A 20877-nucleotide genomic window follows, 5' to 3' on the forward strand; every position below is an offset into this window, starting at 1 on the left:
ATTGCATGTATTCTTTAAGAAGGCGGTAGCAGGCGCCTGAGTGAGCCATGGTACACCCGGGTCTCTGTGTCTTCTCCCACCTTTAAGTAAAAGTTTTTAACTGAGACTTGTGTTCTTTGAATTATTTTACAGTTTAAGTTTAGGCGACTATCACATTTGGAGTAGTCAGCAGGATTTCACTGGGACAAGACGACACGAGCGAATAAGCAGCAACAGTGAAACGGAGACTTCGGCGAGGGATTCTGTGCACAATCCCGGCCCTTTGAGTCGAGTCCCCGGCATACAACTTAAAATTTTTATGTAAGTGTTTAAGTGATATATAGTGATTGAACATCGGACCGAAAATGGGGCAGTCTATGGATAAGAGTGACGGTTTTTAACTGAGACTTGTGTTCTTTGAATTATTTTACAATTTAAGTTTAGGCGATTATAACAAACAGTTGTTGTACTGTAATTGAGATTTAGATATTTGCAATCTAAACATTGAAATTTCAATTGTGTAGTGTGCGATATTTAAGAATGTATCTTAAAATATTCTCCTATCATATTCTCAGTTAAATCAAAGACTGATTCCGTCATCCCCAAAATAAACGGAGGTGCTCTTGAATTTCCCTATTTTCTCCAGTAGTGATCCAGTAGATCCTGTTGGAGAACTAAAGATATTAATGTGCTGAAGTGCTACCATTTTAGGATATCACACTGCTGAATATTACAACTTAGTATAAGGAAAAAAAATCTTCCATAAAAAGCAAATAATTAAAACTGCTTCAGGATGCAAATGGTAATTGAGATTTGACAGAAAGGGAGCAGAGGCTGCTTAACCTCCCAATTAGAGGCAGGTGACTCGGCAGAGGCCCTGATTAAGATGAATAATTAAAAACAAATACAGTGCCCTCCATAATGTTTGGAACAAAGGCCCATCATTTATCTATTTGCCTCTATACTCCCCATTTTGAGATTTGTAATAGGAAAAAAATCACATGTGGTTAAAGTGCACATTGTCAGATTTTTAATAATGGCCATTTTTATACATTTTGGTTTCACCATGTTTGGGACACAGCAGTGTCATTTAAGTGAAAGTAGTCATGTTTAGTATTTTGTTGCATATCCTTTGCATCCAATGACTGCTTGAAGTCTGTGATTCATGGACATGGCAAGTCCCCTTCAGTTTTCTCTTCCGCATATAAAAGGCATGCTCAATTGGGTTTAGGTGGGTGATTGACTTGGCCACTCAAGAACTGACAATTTTTTTAGCTCTGAAAGACTCCTTTGTTGCTTTAGCAGTATGCTTGGGATCATTGTCTTGTTGTAGAATGAACCGCCAGCCAATCAGTTTTCAGGCATTTGTTTGAACCTGAGCAGACAGGATGTGTCTTTACACTTCAGAATTCATTGTGCTACTACCATCAGCAGTTGTATCATCAATGAAGATAATTGAGCCACTACCTTCAGCAGCCATATATTCCCAGGCCATTACACCCCCACCACCTTGTTTCACAGATGAGGTAGTATGCTTTGGATCTTGGGTAGTTCCTTCTCTACTCCATACTTTGCTCTTGCCATCACTCTGATATAAGTTAATCTTCGTCTCATCTGTCCACAAGACCTTTTTCTAGAACTGTGGTGGCTCTTTTAAGTACAGTGGTTCGCATCTTGCAGTGTAGCTTCTGTTTTTCTGTTCATTAAGTCTTCTGCGGACAGTGGTCATTGACAAATCCACACCTGACTCCTGAAGAGAGTTTCTGATCTGTCGGACAGGTGTTTGGGGAATTTTCTTTATTATAGAGAGAATTCTTCTGTCATCAGCTGTGGAAGTCTTTCTTGGCCTGCCAGTCCATTTGAAATCAATAAGCTCACCAGTGCTCTCTTTCTTCTTAATGATGTCCCAAACAGTTGATTTTGGTAAGCCTAATGTTTGGCTGATGTCTCTAACAGTTTTATTCTTGTTTCTCAGTCTCATAATGGCTTCTTTGACTTTCATTGACACAACTTTGGTCCTCATGTTGATAAACAGCAATGAACGTTTCCAAAGGTGATGGAAAGGTTGGAGGAAAGACTAGGTGCTGAGAGTTCTCTTATACCTGCATTAAGGAGGCATTTAAACACACCTGAGCAATTACAAACATCCGTGAAGTCATGTGTTCCAAACATTATGGTGTCCTGAAATGGGGGGGGGGGCTATGTATAAACAAAGCTGTAATTTTTGCATGGAGAAACCAATTGAATACAAATATTCTTTACTAAAATCTGACAATGTCCACTTTAACCACATGTGATTTTTTATTTCTATTACAAATCTCAAATTGTGGAGTACAAACATTATGGCGGGCACTGTAGTCTTGTGTTAACCTCGAAAAAAGGTATCCAATTCTGATGGTCTGAGGAGAGGAGTGATCATCTTTCAAGCAGACACTGGATATTCCAGCTGCATGGAGAAGGCAGTTATTAAGTATTCTATAATGTATAGACTTTTGGAAGTGTAATTTGCATAACATTTTAAGCATACATTACATACCCAATTTGCACAGTTTCTTTGCAACAATACAATTCACCTGTAACATAAAATGCCAATAGTCAGTTTCTCGAACAATTATTTTGAGTGGAGTACAATATAGAAAGATCAACATTTAAGATAGACGTTTAGTTATTATATCCTGGCTTCTTGATAATTCTATCATAAATTTTACTCCCTGATTTTTTGCCTCTAATTCTATACTATTTTTTTCCCCTCATGTAGCTACTCATTCCCAGTTTTATGTTGGAATTTACTTTCAAACTTTATCAACCCCACTCCAATCAATATTCAAACAATAAACAAATGGAAAAATACCTTAAATAAACAAATTTCCTCTGTCTGCATGTGATCCATATCCCTCCCTCCATTCCCTGTTTATCCAAGCGCTGATCTAAAAACATCTTAAAAGCAACTATCATATCTGCTTCCTCCCCACCTAGCAGCATATTCTGGCTTGCCCTGCACATCTCCTTTAAGCTTTCCCCCTCTGACCTCAACACTATGCTCTCTAGTAATTGGCAATTTCATCCTGGGAGAAAAGTTCTGATTGTCTACCCTATCTTTACCTCTCATAATTTTATATACTTCTTTCGGGTCATCTCTAATCCTCTAATGCTGCAGAAAAAGTTTGTCCAACCACTTATTATTGCTAATACCCTCTTATCTAGGCAACATCCTGATCTTTTTTGCATCCTCACCAAAGCCTCGATACCCTTCCTTTAATAAGGCAACTAGAACCACGCACAATACTTCAAATACAGCCTAATCAAAGTTTTATAAAGCAACAACATAACTTCCTGACTTGTAACATAGAACTAGATAACATAGAGTGAATGGGTGATCGATGGTCCACATGGACTCAGTGAGCTGAAGGGCCTATTTCCATACTGTCAATTCAATTTATTTCATTACTCCCGGTGCCATGAGCTAGTGAGGGTAGTGATATTAAAATCTATAAATTGTTTAGTCTTTATATATACAATTGTAAATGCATCACTGCTTCAATAAATTCCCAAAAAGTTAAAGTTCTCCATTAACAAAAATATTTTTCATTTCAGTTCCCTGTATCATTTGTGCTTCTATTGCCCTACAGTGGAGGGTTTTTTTTCTTCAAATTTAAATATGTCAATGCTAATAAGATGCCAAATTAGGTGCCAAATGACAAATAAAATCTATTTGGCCTGCATGCACTAAACAAGTTCTCAATTTTTAATGTTGGAAAAAGTCAAATGTTAGAAATTAAATTCTAGAAACTAACCTCAGTCCTACCTTGGTCATGATTAGAAGTGTGATATAGTGCAAAATAGCACCTATCATCAAGGACACTATTTCAGCTACTTCACGCTTGAAATTCAATTGTGCAGTCAACAATGAATAGGATAAAGTAATCCGAAATACCACAATGCCAAGCGCAATACAAATTATAACAGCAATCTGTAAATTAAATTAAAAATTAGAGACTGCAGGAACAGCAAAGTGTGTCAATGATCGACCAAGCACTAACAAGGCCTGCACAATATTAGCACACAACAGCAATAGATGCAGCAGGGATACAAAATACTAACAAAGTATTACTTGAATAGATACAGGAATAGCCCATCTGTTTCCTGTGATATTAAAAACGAGTACACACAAAATGAAATGCACACAATAAAGTTCAGATGTAAGTGAGGCAGGTTTATGCAATTTAGAGACAGTGAGCCCATTAAGTAGGAACAGTGGGGCAAGACATTTCAAATAAATGGGAAATGTTTTGTTGAAGTTTCCTTCCCATGATATGGGAAAGTCATATGCTGTTCCAGCTGAGTACGATCGTTGTTAGATCGACTGCTAATTAATGCAGTTGCATGTCTAAGATTGTCAATGCAACAGTGTTTGGATAGCTTTAATTCATCACTTGGAAAACAGATTCCATTTTGAGATGCCCACTCTGTAATTATGTTACAAGTACCAAATCAACAGATATACTCGGGTCAAGAACCGCAGTAGGTGTGTAATGAAATCCGAGCGTTCAAAATCATAATGTTAACTCAAAAATGTCAAAATGGAAATGTTAAACTAAAACCACTAAAATAACCTTACTTCAAAGCTTCAGATTCAGATTCAGATTCAATTTTAATTGTCATTGTCAGTGTACAGTACAGAGACAACGAAATGCATTTAGCATCTCCCTTGAAGAGCGACATAGCAAACGATTTGAATAAAAAATAAATAATAAGTGTCCGGGGGGGGGTGATTGGCAGTCACCGAGGTACGTTGTTTAGTAGAGTGACAGCCGCCGGAAAGAAGCTGTTCCTCGACCTGCTGGTTCGGCAACGGAGAGACCTGTAGCGCCTCCCGGATGGTAGGAGGGTAAACAGTCCATGGTTGGGGTGAGAGCAGTCCTTGGCGATGCTGAGCGCCCTCCGCAGACAGCGCTTGCTTTGGACAGACTCAATGGAGGGGAGCGTGGAACCGGTGATGCGTTGGGCAATTTTCACCACCCTCTGCAGTGCCTTCCGGTCGGAGACAGAGCAGTTGCCATACCATACTGTGATGCAGTTGGTAAGGATGCTCTCGATGGTGCAGCGGTAGAAGTTCACCAGGATCTGAGGAGACAGATGGACCTTCTTCAGTCTCCTCAGGAAGAAGAGACGCTGATGAGCCTTCTTGATCAGAGTAGAGGTATTGTGGGTCCAAGAGAGGTCATCGGAGATGTTGACTCCCAGGAACCTGAAGCTAGAAACACGTTCCACCTCCGTCCCGTTAATGTGGATGGGGGTGTGCGTGCCGCCTCTGGACTTCCTGAAGTCTACAATGAGCTCCTTGGTCTTCTTGGAGTTAAGGGCCAGGTTGTTGTCAGCGCACCATGCTGCTAAGTGCTGGACCTCCTCCCTGTAGGCCAGCTCATCGTTGTTGCTGATGAGGCCAATCACCGTTGTATCATCTGCATACTTGATGATGGTGTTAGTACCGTGTGCAGTCATAGGTGAAGAGGGAGTAGAGGAGGGGGCTCAGCACACAGCCCTGAGGAACGCCGGTGTTCAGGGTGAGGGTTGAAGAGGTGTGCTTGTCTAACCTCACAGACTGGGGTCTGTTGGTTAGAAAGTCCAGTATCCAGTTGCAGAGGGAGGGGTCGATGCCCAGGTTACCGAGTTTGGTGATCAGTTTTGATGGAATAATGGTGTTGAATGCTGAGCTGTAATCGATGAACAGCATTCTTACATAAGTGTCTCTGTTGTCAAGGTGGGAGAGGGCGGAGTGAAGTGCCGTGGAGATGGCATCCTCCGTACTCCTGTTCTTGCGGTAGGCAAACTGATAGGGATCCAGTGTGGGGGGTAGGCAGCTTTTGAGGTGTGCCAGGACCAGCCTCTCGAAGCACTTGGTGATGATGGGGGTAAGTGCAACTGGGCGGAAGTCGTTGAGGCTTGCCGCAGTGGAGTGTTTTGGCACTGGCACGATGGAGGTGGCTTTAAGGCAAGTGGGGACAACTGCTTGGGCAAGTGACAGGTTGAAGATGTCAGTCCAGACGTCTGTCAGCTGCGCAGCACAGGCACTGAGCACGCGCCCGGGGATGCCGTCAGGGCCAGCAGCCTTACGTGCATTAGTCCTACTCAGTGCCACGTACACGTCGTAGGGGGTGAGTGTGAGGGGTTGGTGATCGGCAGGTAGCACAGCCTTGATGGCTGTCTCTAGATTGTCCCTGTCGAAGCGGCCATAGAAGTGATTAAGCTCCTCAAGGAAGGAGGCGTCGCTGGATGTGGGGGTGATGTTGGAGCTTGACTATAATGTCAAGTATTCACCCATTTTCCAGGGAATGTAGCTGGTCTGCTATACATGTGTAGTGCACGCTGTCTGTTACCACTTTTACAAAACATAAATGATTGCAGGGGACAGAATGTGAAATAGATCCACTTTGTTAGACTGGAATTTTGTAATTACATGATTCGACAAGTAGGATTGCTTTCTTTGGAAAAGTTGATGCTGAGGAGAGGCTTAATTGAGGTTAAAAAAAGTATGTGATATATAATTAGCATAGACTTATTTCTCATAGCAGAGGGGTCAAAAGCCAAGAAATATTGGTAGAATAATTAGAAGGAAGAGAAGATTTGTATTCCCTCTGGAATCTACTGCTGAAAAGGTGAAAAGATCAGAAAACTTAACACATTTAAACACTACTAGGATGTGCATTTTAACTGTCTTAACCTACAGGATGATGTGCCTTACAGTAGGTAGACTGATTATTTTGGTCGATATAGATACAATGGACAAATGGCTTCTTTCTGTTCAGAATTTTGACATAGTCATAGACAGCTCTAGAATATTACAGCTTGAAAGTACATCTTCTTAGTGTGAGTAGGAGCAGTCTGTGGTTATTTCAACAGGCACTCCAGGAGTACTGCTGGAAAGGAACTGGTGGGAGGTTGCATCGATAGTCTTGGAAATGCAGCTATATAATTAGCAGCCTGTCCAACAACGACTGTTGTTATCAAGAGAGAAGATAATCACTCTATAGGCTCACTATTTAAGATATGAGACTTCAAATACAGATGACTGACAAGAAGATTGCACAAACGGCAGCAAACCTCCCAAGTCCTTTTCGGTTGCAGTGATGTCTGATCCTCCAGTAATCAAAGGGTGTGCAGAGGTATATTCTTTGATGGCTAGGACACTGTTAATATAGCCAACCTTTCCAGGTGGAAAGTTGTCCTCAGTCTGGTGCCACAAATGCCTGGTGTGAGCTATTTTTCCTGGCGGAGTGTCAGTGAGCATGGTTTCCTGTCACAGTTGTATAACTATAGATGTCAGTGAGGTGAAATGTATACAAGTTGTGGAGCAACAATAAATATAAAAGCATGCCCTCAGGTGGGAGCATGATTGGACAAGTGGTCATTAAACTTCTTCTGGCAACCAGGAGTTTATTGACTTTACATATCTGGTCATGGATCCATAGGGCAGCACTTCTGATAGTGATCTTTCTTGTTATCTTCTCACAAGAGGGTCCATCTGGGTCTTGGGAGTGCATACAGTTCTGCCTAATGGTTGTCATCTTCTTTCACCAGGATGCTTTTACTGATGCTATTCAATTTCTTCCAGTTGAGGTGTATGTCAGATGTACGTTTCCCATTAAGAATTCTGGTTCACTTTTACAGAAGCAGTGTTCAGTATATCAAGAGTACAAAGACCGTATTTTGGAAAATCACATTATTGATAATGTATTAATGTACATGGTCTTGCACAAGCTGTGGGAATATGCTGAAGGTTGGCTGAGGGTATATGAAAGAAAGCAATGGTGGAGCTTTCAAGTTTATATGAATTGATTGGCGTAATTAGCATGTGTCTGTGCTGAATAATCTATAATTCTAGACAACTGTTTCGTAACTTTAAGTGAGACTTAACATACAAGATTCCTTGTCCATAATCAATGATCTTGTGAACCTTCATTCAAAAGAGTGCTAGGAAAAATGAGTTTACGCTGGGTGAATTAATACTTATAGTGGATTTTTCTTAAAAGGATAATTGAAAACATGTCAATGCATTAAAACAAGAGAGAATAAACAAACACAGGAAAAGTAATTTTAGGTAATATACAGAAAATTTATCATTTTATCTGACGGCTTACTTTTATCTGACTTTCAGGAAACAGTCCACGCTGATTTGCGATCACCTCATACTCTAGCACTATCCTACATATTAGGGATAATTTATAATTTTACTGAAGCAAATTAAGCTCCATTCGACTGCAAGAAATTGCAGTGAATTGTGGATGCAACCATCACACAAATCAACCTTTCTGCCATCTCCCATCGGGCAAAACGTAAAGAAGTGTAAAAATGCACACCTCCAGATTCAGGGATAGTTTCTTCCCAGCTGTAATCAGGCAACTGAAACATCCTACCACAACTAGAGAGCAGTCCTGAACTACTGTCTACCTCATTGGTGACCCACAGACCGTCTTTGATCGGACTTTACTGGTTTTATCTTGCACTAAATGTTATTCCCTTATCATGTATCATGTACACTATGAATGGCTCAATTGTAATCATGTTTGTCTTTCTGCTGGCTCGTTAGCAGGTAACAAAAGCTTTTCACTGCTGCTCGGTACACGTGACTGTAAACTAAACTGAAACCTGGAGAAAACCCCACGGTCACAGGGATTACATGCAAATTACGTACGGACAGCACCTGTCATCAAGATCGAACCCAGGTCTCAGGTGCTGTAAGGCAGCAACTCTGTTGCTGCGCCACTGGCTGCCCCTGTAACAAATTCCACATTCTAGGAAAAGCTCCACCTTCATGATTGAATTAGATAATATGATGGAAAATAAAATAAAAGAAGAAATGTTAGGAATACTCAGCCAGCTAGATAGCAATTGTAGACTGAGAGTTAATAGTTCAGATCTATGGCATTTCACTCACTGCAGGGAGAGCTTCCCATCATTATAATGACTGGTATTGGTTTATTATTGTCACATGTACCAAGATACAGTTAAAAACAGATTTGCATTCTATTCAGTCAGTTCATACATGCATGAATACAAAAAATGAAAGAAACATTAAACAAAATGCAGAATGTGTTATAACGACAGGGAGGAGCAAGTAAAAAAAAGACCAAGGGTGGCAACAAGGCAGATCAAAGGTTTTGGAATATATCCTTAGCTTTCAAGTCGGATACAAGTGAGGAAGAAGCTGTTCTTAAACCTGGTGGCCTTTGCTTACAAGCCTTTGTATCTTCTCCCCAACTGTAGAGGGGAAAAAAAGAATACCTGGCCTTGATAATGTTGGCTGCTTTCCCAAGACAGAGCGATATGTAGTTAATGGGGTATGGTGGAAGAAGAGATTGGTTTGCATGATGGACTGGGCTGTGTCCATGACTCTCTATGATGCTTTCTATGTTGAATCTGTAGAAGTTACAGTAATTGGCGACGTGCAAATTACCTTAGACTTTTGAGAAAGGAGAGGCATTGGGATGCTTTCTTAGTTGTATCATCAATGTGGTTGAACCAGGTCAAATAGGTTGGTACACAAAAATGCTGGCGAAACTCAGCGGGTGCAGCAGCATCTATGGAGCGAAGGAAATAGGCAACGTTTCTGGCCGAAACCCTTCTCTCTCAAATAGATTGGTGAGGTTTACACCTGGAAACTTGAAGCTCTCGACCATCTCCACTTCAGCATGACTGATGCAGGCTGGGGTGTGCACACCCCACTTCCTTAAGTCGCATATCAATTTCTTCATTTTGCTAACACTGGTGGAGTTTGCTGTCGTGACACCATGCTTCTCAGCTCTCTACACCAAGTGCTAGAGTACCTCAGCGGGTCAGGCAGCATATATGGAGTATATTGACAAGTGACCCAAAAGCTCGCCAATCCATGTTCTCCATCGATGCTGCCTGACCTGTTGAGTACTTCAGCACCTAGTGTCTTTCCTAAACTTCCATTATCTGCAGTTCCTTGTGTCTCCATTTCTCAGCTCCCTATCTCTTTTCTGTACTCCATCTTGTCATTTGATTGTGATCCGGCACGCTATGGTGGTGCCATTTGCAAACTTGGTAATGGAATTACAGCAGATTTAGTAGCAGTCGTGATTGTAGAGGGATAACAGTAAGAAGCTGATGACATAGCCTTCCGGGGCACAAGTGTTGAGAATTTTCGTGGAGGATGTTTTGTAACCTATCCTTGCACATTGTGGAATATGAGTCGGGGAGCTACGGATGAGATTTTCTGGATTGATCCGTTTAACCTTTGGTATACACAGCCAACAACTTTCAGTGAACCAAATTTTGGTTGATATAAATTTTGATTTCCTTAATATCTGCCAGCAAATTTGAAATTCATAATATAGGTTCACTTACCTGAACAAATGATAAGAAGAGGACTATACCTGTTCTCCTAAAAGAATAATGATATTTTTGTGGTGGTACGTCAGGACAGTATATTAGCCCGAGAGCAAGTTCCTCCTGCGTAAAACAGATAATTTCAAAATGGATTTTCCTGCTACCCCAGTAAAGCTTTTAAAAAAAAGTTTGAGAAACATGCAGCAAAGTGGGAAAATTAAGGAAAATATAGGTTTTCTTAGCTTTTTAGTTCAAAATAAAATTCAAACAATGGTTATAATTTATAATTTTCAGTGGCTGCACATAGGTAATATTTTGTTGTAATGCAGTGGTCCAATAGTAAAACGGTTGCCTGACAGAGTTTGTACGTTCTCCCCGTGACCTGCGTGGATTTTGTCTGGGAGCTCCGGTTTCTTCCCACACTCAAAAGATATGTAGACTAATTAGCTTGGTAAAATTGTAAATTATCCCAAGTGTGTGTAGGATAGCATTAGTGTGAGGGGATCGCTGGTCGGTGTGCCAAAGGGCCTGTTTCTGTGCTGTATCTTTTAACTAAACTAAATTGATCAGTCTAACAAATCACTAAATGTACTTCTTGTTTTAGTCAATTTATTGGCATTTCTCATTTGTGACCAATTTCTATTTTCACAACTAAAGATTAAATTGAAATTGAAAATCAAGTTTTTTGTATATTCATGGTGTTTGAATAACTGCATTATTGTTGGTAACTAGCCTTCTGAAGACTAAACTCATATTAGTGACAAGAGTAACAATGTTAATTAGCGAAACCTATATATCTATATCTATCTATCTATTTCTATATAACTAAAAGTCTTTGTCTTGTTTGTGCCCACGATGTGTCAATCTTTTTTCCTATCTTCTTCCAAACGCTAGACCACAGCCTTTCCATGTTCACACATCCTATGCACATTTTCCCGTCGCATTCCCTCCTATATTTCCGAAGTTATTATTCCTTTAAATTTTAAAAACAGCCCCAAAAACTCACCCATTCCAGAAAAAAAAAATCCGATTGACGTCACAATGCACTCGCAAGGCAGGACGGGACATTCGGGAGGGAGGGGCACTCCAGCGCTTGCGGTGAACGAGGAGTGGCGGAGGCTGCCGATGCCTGGTGGGAAGGGAGCTGCCGTGAGCCGAGCCCGGGGACTGGGCCTGGGCGGAGCCGAGCCAGGTGCTGGAGGTGGAGTGAGGGCCGAGCCCGGGGTTGGGGATGGGGCCGAGAAAGAAGCCGCCGCTGGAACCATGGACGAGCCTGGGTCCGAGGTTGGTCAGGGACTCGACTGGACGGCTGAAGTCTGCAGCCAGCGCCAGGCCGACTACGAGAACCAGGCCGAGTTCCAGGCCCTGGCGCTGCTCTACGACCTGGGTACGTGCTGGGGCAGGGAATGGAAGTGAGGGGAGGAGGATGAGGGAAATGAAGAGGGAGAGTGGGGTGGAGTGAGATGGGGAGGGTGTGGAGGAGGGAGATGGGGTTGGGAGTGGGGTGGAGAGGGGAAAGATCCTGGGGAGGTGAGGAGGGAGTGGAGGGATTGGGGGAGAGGAGGGGGTAGGCAGGTTAGTTGCCACATCTACACTCCCTCTCTCGGCCCCTCCCTCTCTACCCTCCTCCCCTCTCTACCCCCTCCCTCTCTGCCTTCTAAACTCCAGAGTGTACAAGCCCAGCTGCTCCATTCTCTCAGCATAGGACAGTCCCGCCATCCCGGAAATTAACCTTGTAAACCTATGATGCACTCACTCAATAGCAAGAATGTCCTTCCTCAAATTAGGGGACCAAAACTGCACACAATACTCCAGGTGTGGTCTCACTAGGGCCCTGTACAACGACAGAAGGACCTCTTTGCTCCTATATTCAACTCCTCTTGTTATGAAGGCCAACATGCTATTCGCTTTCCTACACTGCCTCCTGTACCTGCAGGCTTACTTTCATTGACTGATGAACAAGGACCCCCTCATCCCGTTGTACTTCCCCTTTTCCCAACTTGACACCATTTAGATAATAATCTGCCTTCCTGTTTTTGTTACCAAAGTGGATAACCTCACATTTATCTACATTAAACTGCATCTGCCATGCATCTGCCCACTCACCCAACCTGTCCAAGTCACCCTGCATTCTCATAGCATCCTCCTCACAGTTCACACTGGCAACCAGCTTTGTGTCATCTGCAAATTTTCTAATGTTACTTTTAATCCCTTCATCTAAATCATTAATATATATTGTAAATAACTGCAGTCCCAGCACCGAGCCTTGCGGTACCCCACTAGTCACTGCCTGCCATTCTGAAAGGGACTCGTTAGTCTCTACTCTTTGTTTCCTGTCTGCCAAAGTTTTCTAGCGATGTCGGCACTGTACCTCCAATACCATGTGCTCTAATTTTGCCTACTAATCTCCCATGTGGGACCTTATCGAATGATTTCTCAAAATCCAGGTACACTACATGCACTGGCTCTCCCTTGTCCATTTTCCTAGTTATATCCTCAAAAAATTCCAAAAAGTTAGTCAAGCATGATTTCCCCATTGTAAATCCATGCTGACTTAGACCGATCCTTTTACTGCTATCCAAATATGCCGTTATTTCATCTTTTATGATTGACTCCAGCATCTTCCCCACCACCGATGTCAGGCTAACTGGTCTATAATTCCGTTTTCTCTCTCCCGCCTTTCTTAAAAAGTGGGATAACATTAGCTACCCTCCAATTTACAGGAACTGATCCTGAATCTATAGAACATTGGAAAATGATCACCAATGCTTCCACGATTTTTAGAGCCACTTCCTTAAGTGCCCTGGGATGTAGGCCATCTGGCCCTGTGGATTTATCAGCCTTCAGTCCCATTAGTCTACCAAACACCATTTCCTGCGTAATGTGGATTTCCTTCAGTTCCTCCGTCACCCCAGGTCCTCTGGCCACTGGTACATCAGGAAGATTGTTTGTGTCTTCCCTAGTGAAGACAGATCCAAAGTACCTGTTACAACAGTAATATTTACAACATAGGGAAGTAATACCTCTAAGGGGAAAATATAGATGTGTTTAACATTCTGAAAGGTTTTAATAGGTTGGATGAACAGTAAAATAGAAATTAAATGTTCAAGAAGGAACTGCAGATGCTGGAAAATCGAAGGTAGACAAAAGTGCTGGAGAAATTCAGCGGGTGCGGCAGCATCTATGGAGCGAAGGAAATAGGCAACATTTCGGACTGAAACCCTTCTTCAGACTGATGCAAGGTGGGGGTGGGGGACGGGTAGAAAAAAGGAAGAGGAGGAGCCAGAGGGCTGAGGTAGAGCTGAGAAGGGGAGGAGACAGCAAGGGCTACCGGAAATTGGAGAAGTCAATGTTCAAACTGCTGGGGTGCAGACTGCCCAAGCGGAATATGAGGTGCTGTTCCTCCAATTTCCGGTGGTGCTCACTCTGGCCATGGAGGAGACCCAGGACAGAAAGGTCAGATTCGGAAAGGGTGGGGGAGTTGAAATGCTGAGCCACAGGGAGATCAGGTCGGTTAATGCGGACCGGCCACCCTGCTTCCTGTAAGGACCCCATCCCCTACTCCCAATTCCTCCGTCTACGCAGCATCTGCTCCCAGGCTGAGGTGTTCCATACCAGGCCATCGGAAATGTCCTCATTCTTCAAGGAAGGGGGGTTCCCCTCCCCTACTATAGATGAGGCTCTCACCAGGGTCTCTTCAATATCCCACAACACTGCTCTCTGTCCCCATCCTCCCACTCGGAACAAGGGCCCCCTAGTCCTCACCTTCCACCTCACTAGCCGTCACATACAACAAATAGTCCTCCGTCATTTTCGCCACCTCCAACGTGACCCCACCACTCGCCACATCTTTCCATCTCCCCCCCCCCCGTATGCTTTCCGCAAAGACCACTCCCTCCGTAACTCCCTGGTCAATTCTTCACTTCCCACCCGCACCACCCCCTCCCCGGGCACTTTCCCTTGCAATCGCAGGAGATGCTACACTTGTCGCTTACCTCCCCCCTCGACTCCATTCAAGGACCCAAGCAGTCGTTCCAGGTGCGACAGAGGTTCACCTGCACCTTCTCCAACCTCATCTATTGCATCCGCTGCTCTAGATGTTAGCTGATCTATATCGGTGAGACCACGCGTAGGCTTGGTGATTGTTTCACAAAACACCTCCGCTCGGTCCGCATTAACCAACCTGATCTCCCTGTGGCTCAGCATTTCAACTCCCCCTCCCATTCCGAATCCGACCTTTCTGTCCTTGGGCCTCCTCCATGGCCAGAGTGAGCACCACTGGAAATTGGAGGAGCAGCACCTCATATTCCGCTTGGGCAGTCTGCACCCCAGTGGCTTGTACATTTACTTCTCCAATTTCCGGTAGCCCTTGTTGTCTCCTCCCCTTCTCAGCTCTCCCTCAGCCCTCTGGCTCCTCCTCTTCCTTTCTTCTTCCCGCCCCCCACCCTGCATCAGTCTGAAGAAGGGTTTCATCCCGAAACGTTGCCTATTTCCTTTGCTCCATAGTTGCTGCCTCACCCACTGAGTTTCTCCAGCACTTTTGTCTCCCTTAGAAATTAAATGTGATTCATCTCAGTGCCAGTTTGAATACAATCAAGTACATATGCAGAAACACAAGAGATTGCAGATGCTGGAACCTTGAGCTAGAAAAGAAACTAGCGCAACTCAGTGGTTCAGACAGCATTCGTGGAGAAAAATGAAAAGATAATGATTTGGTCATGACCCTAGTATGGATTACCTCATCCTCATCCCAATTGAACAAATCCCAGTCACTGACGACTTTTGCTCTGGTTCGGTTCCACAACTCCAGAAACGTAGTGGCTATAGTTTGAAAGAAAACTTATTGAGGTTACCAATTTTTTATTCTTTATTAACATTAAAAGATTATTCTATGGCAAAAAAGTAATATATTTTATGTTATGATCATTTACTGCCTGAATGAATAGATTTGAGATAGAAGGTAATGTGAAATTTAAAAAATCTACAAATCTTCTGGCGATACCACTGTTGTCGGCTGAATCATGGATGATGTTCAGTCAGCGTACAAGCATACTGGTTGAGTGGTGCCACAACAATAACTTGCTCAACATTAACACAACCAAGGATCTAATCGTTAACTTCAGAAAGGGGAATGTCAGGAGTCCACATAACAGTTTTCTGATGACAAACACCATTAGGTTCAGGAACAACTATTTATGTACAAATATTAGGTTCTTGAAACGACCTGCACAACCCCAATCCTATCACAGCAATCAAACACTATGGACCACCTCATGCACTACTAAGGACATGTTTTCTGATTTTGTTTTGCACCAATGTCTTGTATATTGTAGTCTTTTTCATTTCACTGCCAATGTACCTGTGATGCTGCTGCAAGCAAGATTTTCATTGTACCCAAGACCTCACTGTACTTTTCATATAACAATAAACTCAACCTCATTTGAAGACTGCTACCTCGTGCTGAATTACTTGATCACATAGAGCCATAGAGTGCCTGGCCTTGCCTTTCCGAAAGTAACATAAATAACATTGCTATGCTAAAGGAAGTGAACATACCCCAGATTCCCATGAACATCGCAAATAAAATTGTTATTTTCTGATCAAAGATTTGCGTCACCTGCAGAAAAATAAAAAGTTAATTAGCACTGGTCACTCACCACACCATATATTGTGACTTAATCTTTGAACTGTAAACTGTAATTTTTCTGTTTGTATCAGTCAATAAATCAAATTAAATCTACAATTGTGGACACAATAGAATACCTGAGAAAGTTTGGCCATTAATCCTTCCATATTGAGAAGGTAGACAAAAATGTTCGAGAAACTCAGCAGGTGAGACAGCATCTATGGAGCGATGGAATAGGTGACGTTTTGGGTCGAGACCCTTTTTCAGTTTTGTGATGCCCCCTTCCATAGTGAGAAATGTTTTAGTAATATCACTATCAGCTTGGCTCAATTAGCAGCCGACCTATTTTTATTTCAACTCTCTTTTAAAATGTATATGTGACTTTAGTTTTTGCCAGTATAGTATTCTTGCATCTTTTTCTTAACTAATGTAATGCTGCTTCTCCTTCCATTTTAAAACACATTGCTGTGTGTAGAGAGCTGTCAGAAGAGTAGTATTTTCCTCTGACCAACCTACCAAAAGCATGCAAGCAGATTTAGTCAAGGTAAATGGTGAAAGTTATTCCACTGTTATTCATAACAAGAATGGGTATGAAGACATTTAAAACTGAGCAGGTGAAATAAATGAGAAACTAATCAAAGAAAGATACAAACCCTAAACAAGATGGGTTGATTCTGCACATTAAAAGGGAGAAGTATTATATTATTATATTATATAAGAAAAATAAAAACGTGTCTCAGGTAATAATTAAAGTTATGTCTGTTAAGAGAGTTAGAACAATTTGGCAAAAATAAACCAACTGGCATAATGATGGAAAGATCAAATGCCAAATGGTTCTGGCCATAGATGATGACTGTGAAACAAACTGCTGGCATTAGTTATTTCTGCTGAAGTCAACCTTGAATGGTTTCAAAAGAAATCTGGGATGCAAATACCATTATGTAGTCTACCAGCAAAGTTTGGCATTGCTAGGAAACTTTAGCATAATAAGGAACCCATGTTTACCCAATCCTACAACAGTTCAAACATTGCATAAGATCAGAGTGTGGGGGGTGGGGAATCTCAATCTGTAAAAAGGGAATAAATATAATTAACTTTAATTTTATTATCTGTATCTGATTTTGCGTATTCTTAATTGAATTCAAATAATTCTTTAATTTCCTTAAATTCCTTACATCAACTTAAAGAGTTTTTAAATAACTTTGATTGCCAGAGGCATCTAAGGGTGTTAAATAACTTGACAGATTTAACTTAAGACAAAGTTCCACCCCACCTATTTCTTCTGTCAATGTTGCCTGAGATCTCACTACATCTTCCAAGATGCCTCCAAAATCCAGACACCTAAAATATTCCAAATACTGATCCACTTCAGGCTAAAACAGGTAAGGGGCAAGTCTAAACAGCAGACCAGTTCCAGTTCTATTCATTTATATTAGGGGCACTTGACCGCTCTCATCAAATCTGATTAAATACTCAATACTACTTTCCTGCCTCTCCCAGTAACCTTTCACCCTCTTGCTTATTAAGAATCAATCTACATCTGAATTAAAAATATTCAAAGATTCTACTTCCACTACCCTGTGAGGAAGAGTTCCAAAGACTCATAATAGTCGGATAATAAAGATCACCATGTCTCTGACTTAAATGGGAGATTCGTAATTTTAAACTGTACTTCCCTAGATCTAGATTATATGACAAGAGGAAACGTCCTCTGCAACTGCATTCAGTCAAGGCTCCAGATATCTCAGGATCCTTTACATCTCAATCAAGTCACCTTGCAATCTGAGAAAAGCACAAGACTTGCTTGTCTTCACCTGTAGCGCACCCAGAGGTCCTGGGTCAATTTTGACAAACTTTTTCGTGGATTAACTATTTTTTTCCACAAATGCATTGACATTTAACCACCCAGCATTCCAATAATAAGTGTGAATGCAACAGGAAACAGGCAACACATAAAATAGCCCTCTTTCCTACTGATATTATAATGGCTTCAACTTTCCTAATATTAGGCCATTTGGAAAAATGGACTGAAAGATGGCAGATGGAGTTTAATGCTGATAAATGTGAGGTGCTACACCTTGGTAGGACAAATCAAAATAGGACGTACATGGTAAATGGTAGGGAATTGAAGAATACAGTTGAACAGAGGGATCTGGGTATAACCGTGCATAGTTCCTTGAAGGTGGAATCTCATATAGATAGGGTGGTAAAGAAAGCTTTTGGTATGCTAGCCTTTATAAATCAGAGCATTGAGTATAGAAGCTGGGATGTAATGTTAAAATTGTACAAGGCATTGGCGAGGCCAAATCTGGAGTATGGTGTACAATTTTGGTCGCCAAATTATAGGAAGGATGTCAACAAAATAGAGAGAGTACAGAGGAGATTTACTAGAATGTTGCCTGGGTTTCAGCAACTAAGTTACAGAGAAAGATTGAACAAGTTAGGGCTTTATTTTTTGGAGCGAAGAAGGTTAAGGGGGGACCTGATAGAGGTCTTTAAAATGATGAGAGGGATAGACAGAGTTGATGTGGACAAGCTTTTCCCTTTGAGAACAGGGAAGATTCAAACAAGAGGACATGACTTCAGAATTAAGGGACAGAAGTTTAGGGGTAATATGAGGGGGAACTTCTTTACGCAGAGAGTGGTGGCGGTGTGGAATGAGCTCCCAGTGGAAGTGGTGGAGGCAGGTTCATTGGTATCATTTAAAAATAAATTGGATAGGCATATGGATGAGAAGGGAATGGAGGGTTATGGTACGAGTGCAGGCAGGTGGGACTAAGGGGAAAAAAAATTGTTCGGCATGGACTTGTAGGGCCGAGATGGCCTGTTTCCGTGCTGTAATTGCTATATGGTTATATGGTTATTACATTGCATTAATTAGATCTTTTACTTTACCTTTGAATACACACATGTATCGGAGAGCCTCCAAAATGAACACCTGTCACAGTGCGGACACATTATTGTTGTGTTGGCTGTGCAAACCTCCTCACTGTAAACTCAATGAGAATTAAACAATAGATCAAATGTTTCATTACATTTCTGACATAAGGAATCTTTAGATATTACAGCCAATAAACCAAAGTTCAAGACATTGCTTCATTATTAAGCTACTGGAATAATGGTGGTACTTATACAAAGAAACAGGCTATTCAGGACAAATGGTCCAGGCTAAATTTTTTCATATTAATTCATCCTTCATCCCCTCTACTTGCCTCATCTCTCATTCCTTTATTCCTTTCTTCATCATGCACCTGGCTATCTATGTAATTAAATGTCTAAACTTGACCACTTCCTGTTTGCACTGTAGTTTGATTTTAGAAAAAACGCTGCTGCTTACGGCTGTGATATTAGGCCATCTTACTTAGAGTTCCCCTCCGCTCATCAAGTGCAGAGGATTTTGGTGACCTTGCACCCTGCTTGAAATGGTATGAAACTGCACTTGAATTTGGTGGCCTTGCACCCTGCTTGAAATGGTATGAAATTGCACTTAAATGTGATGGCCTTGCACCCTGCTTGAAATGGTATGAAACTGCACTTGAATTTGGTGGCCTTGCACCCTGCTTGAAATGGTATGAAATTGCACTTAAATGTGGTGGCCTTGCACCCTGCTTGAAATGGTATGAAACTGCACTTGAAGTTGGTGGCCTTGCACCGTGCTTGAAATGGTATGAAACTGCAGTTGAATTTCGTGGTCTTGCACCCTGCTTGAAATGGTATGAAACTGCACACAGAATTTGGCCATCTTAGTCAGAGTCTACCTCCACTCATCAGGTTCAGAGAATTTTTCCCATCGATGAAAAATAAAAGTTATTAGTGTTTAAAAAATGTTGAGATTCTCTCTCCTGTCAATCATGCCATGAAGGCCACGCCCCTTCTGGTGGGAGGGGGAAGGACTATAAAACCCGGAAGTGTGGGCGTGGCTCACTCTGCAAGATGCGGGAGAGAGAGGTCACGGCTCTCTGTCTGAGCTGTGAACCAACTGAACACAATGAATGTCTACTGAACTTTGTTAGCTTTTTATGTGTTCTTTATGCGGTTCTGTGGTATTTTCTGCGGTTTTATGGTGGTTTTGTGGTGGTTTCACCCTGCTTGAAATGGTATGAAACGGCATTTGAATTTGGTGGCTTTGCACCCTGCATGAAATTGTATGAAACTGCATTTGAATTTGGTGGCCTTGCACCCTGTTTGAAATGGTATGAAACTGCACTTGAACCCTGCGTGAAATGGTATAAAATTGCACTTGAATTTGGTGGCCTTGCCCCCAGCTTGAAATGGTGTGAAACTGCACTTGAATTTGGTGGCATTGCACCCTGCTAGAAATTGTATGAAAATGCACTTTAATTTGGTGGCCTTGCACCCTGCTTGAAATAATAAGAATATGCACTTGAATTTGGTGGCCTTGTACCCTGCTTGAAATGGCACGAAACTGCACTTGAACACTGCGTGAAATGGTATGAAACTAGGTTTGAATTTGGTGGCCTTGCCCCCAGCTTGAAATGGTATGAAACTGCACTTGAATTTGGTGGCCTTGCACCCTGCTTGAAATGGTATGAAACTGCACTTGAATTTGGTGGCCTTGCACCCTGCTTGAAATGGCATAAAACTGCATTTGAATTTGGTGGCCTTGCACCCTGCTTGGTGGTAGGAAACTGCACTTGAATTTGGTGGCCTTGCACCCTGCTTGAAGTGGTATGAAACTGCACTTGACTTTGGTGGCATCGCACCCTGCTTGAAATTGTATGAAACTGCACTTGAATTTGGTGGCCTTGCACCCTGCTTGAAATGGTATGAAACTGCATTTGAATTTGGTGGCCTTGCACCCTGCTTGAAATGGTATGCAACTGCACTTGAATTTGGTGGCCTTGCATCCTGCTTGAAGTAATAGGAATATGCACTTGAATTTGGTAGCCTTGCACCCTGCT

At 42.1% G+C, this 20877-nt stretch overlaps 1 protein-coding gene across 4 annotated transcripts in view; it reads right to left on the reverse strand.

Moving 5' to 3' along the window:
* The window catches only part of LOC129705814 (anoctamin-9-like), a 114081-nt gene that overhangs the window by 35563 nt on the left and 57641 nt on the right, over positions 1–20877 (reverse strand). For all 4 annotated transcript variants that reach the window (XM_055649646.1, XM_055649644.1, XM_055649645.1 and 1 more), the window contains exons 9-14: positions 18851–18944; positions 15886–15946; positions 15068–15150; positions 10348–10452; positions 3785–3949; positions 2516–2552 (exon numbers count right to left, since the gene is read on the reverse strand). In XM_055649646.1, coding sequence (XP_055505621.1) covers positions 2516–2552; positions 3785–3949; positions 10348–10452; positions 15068–15150; positions 15886–15946; positions 18851–18944 — 545 coding nt within the window. The remainder of the gene's footprint in view (positions 1–2515; positions 2553–3784; positions 3950–10347; positions 10453–15067; positions 15151–15885; positions 15947–18850; positions 18945–20877) is intronic.

Source organism: Leucoraja erinacea, chromosome 18, assembly GCF_028641065.1.
Source record: "Leucoraja erinacea ecotype New England chromosome 18, Leri_hhj_1, whole genome shotgun sequence".
NCBI lineage: Eukaryota > Metazoa > Chordata > Chondrichthyes > Rajiformes > Rajidae > Leucoraja > Leucoraja erinaceus.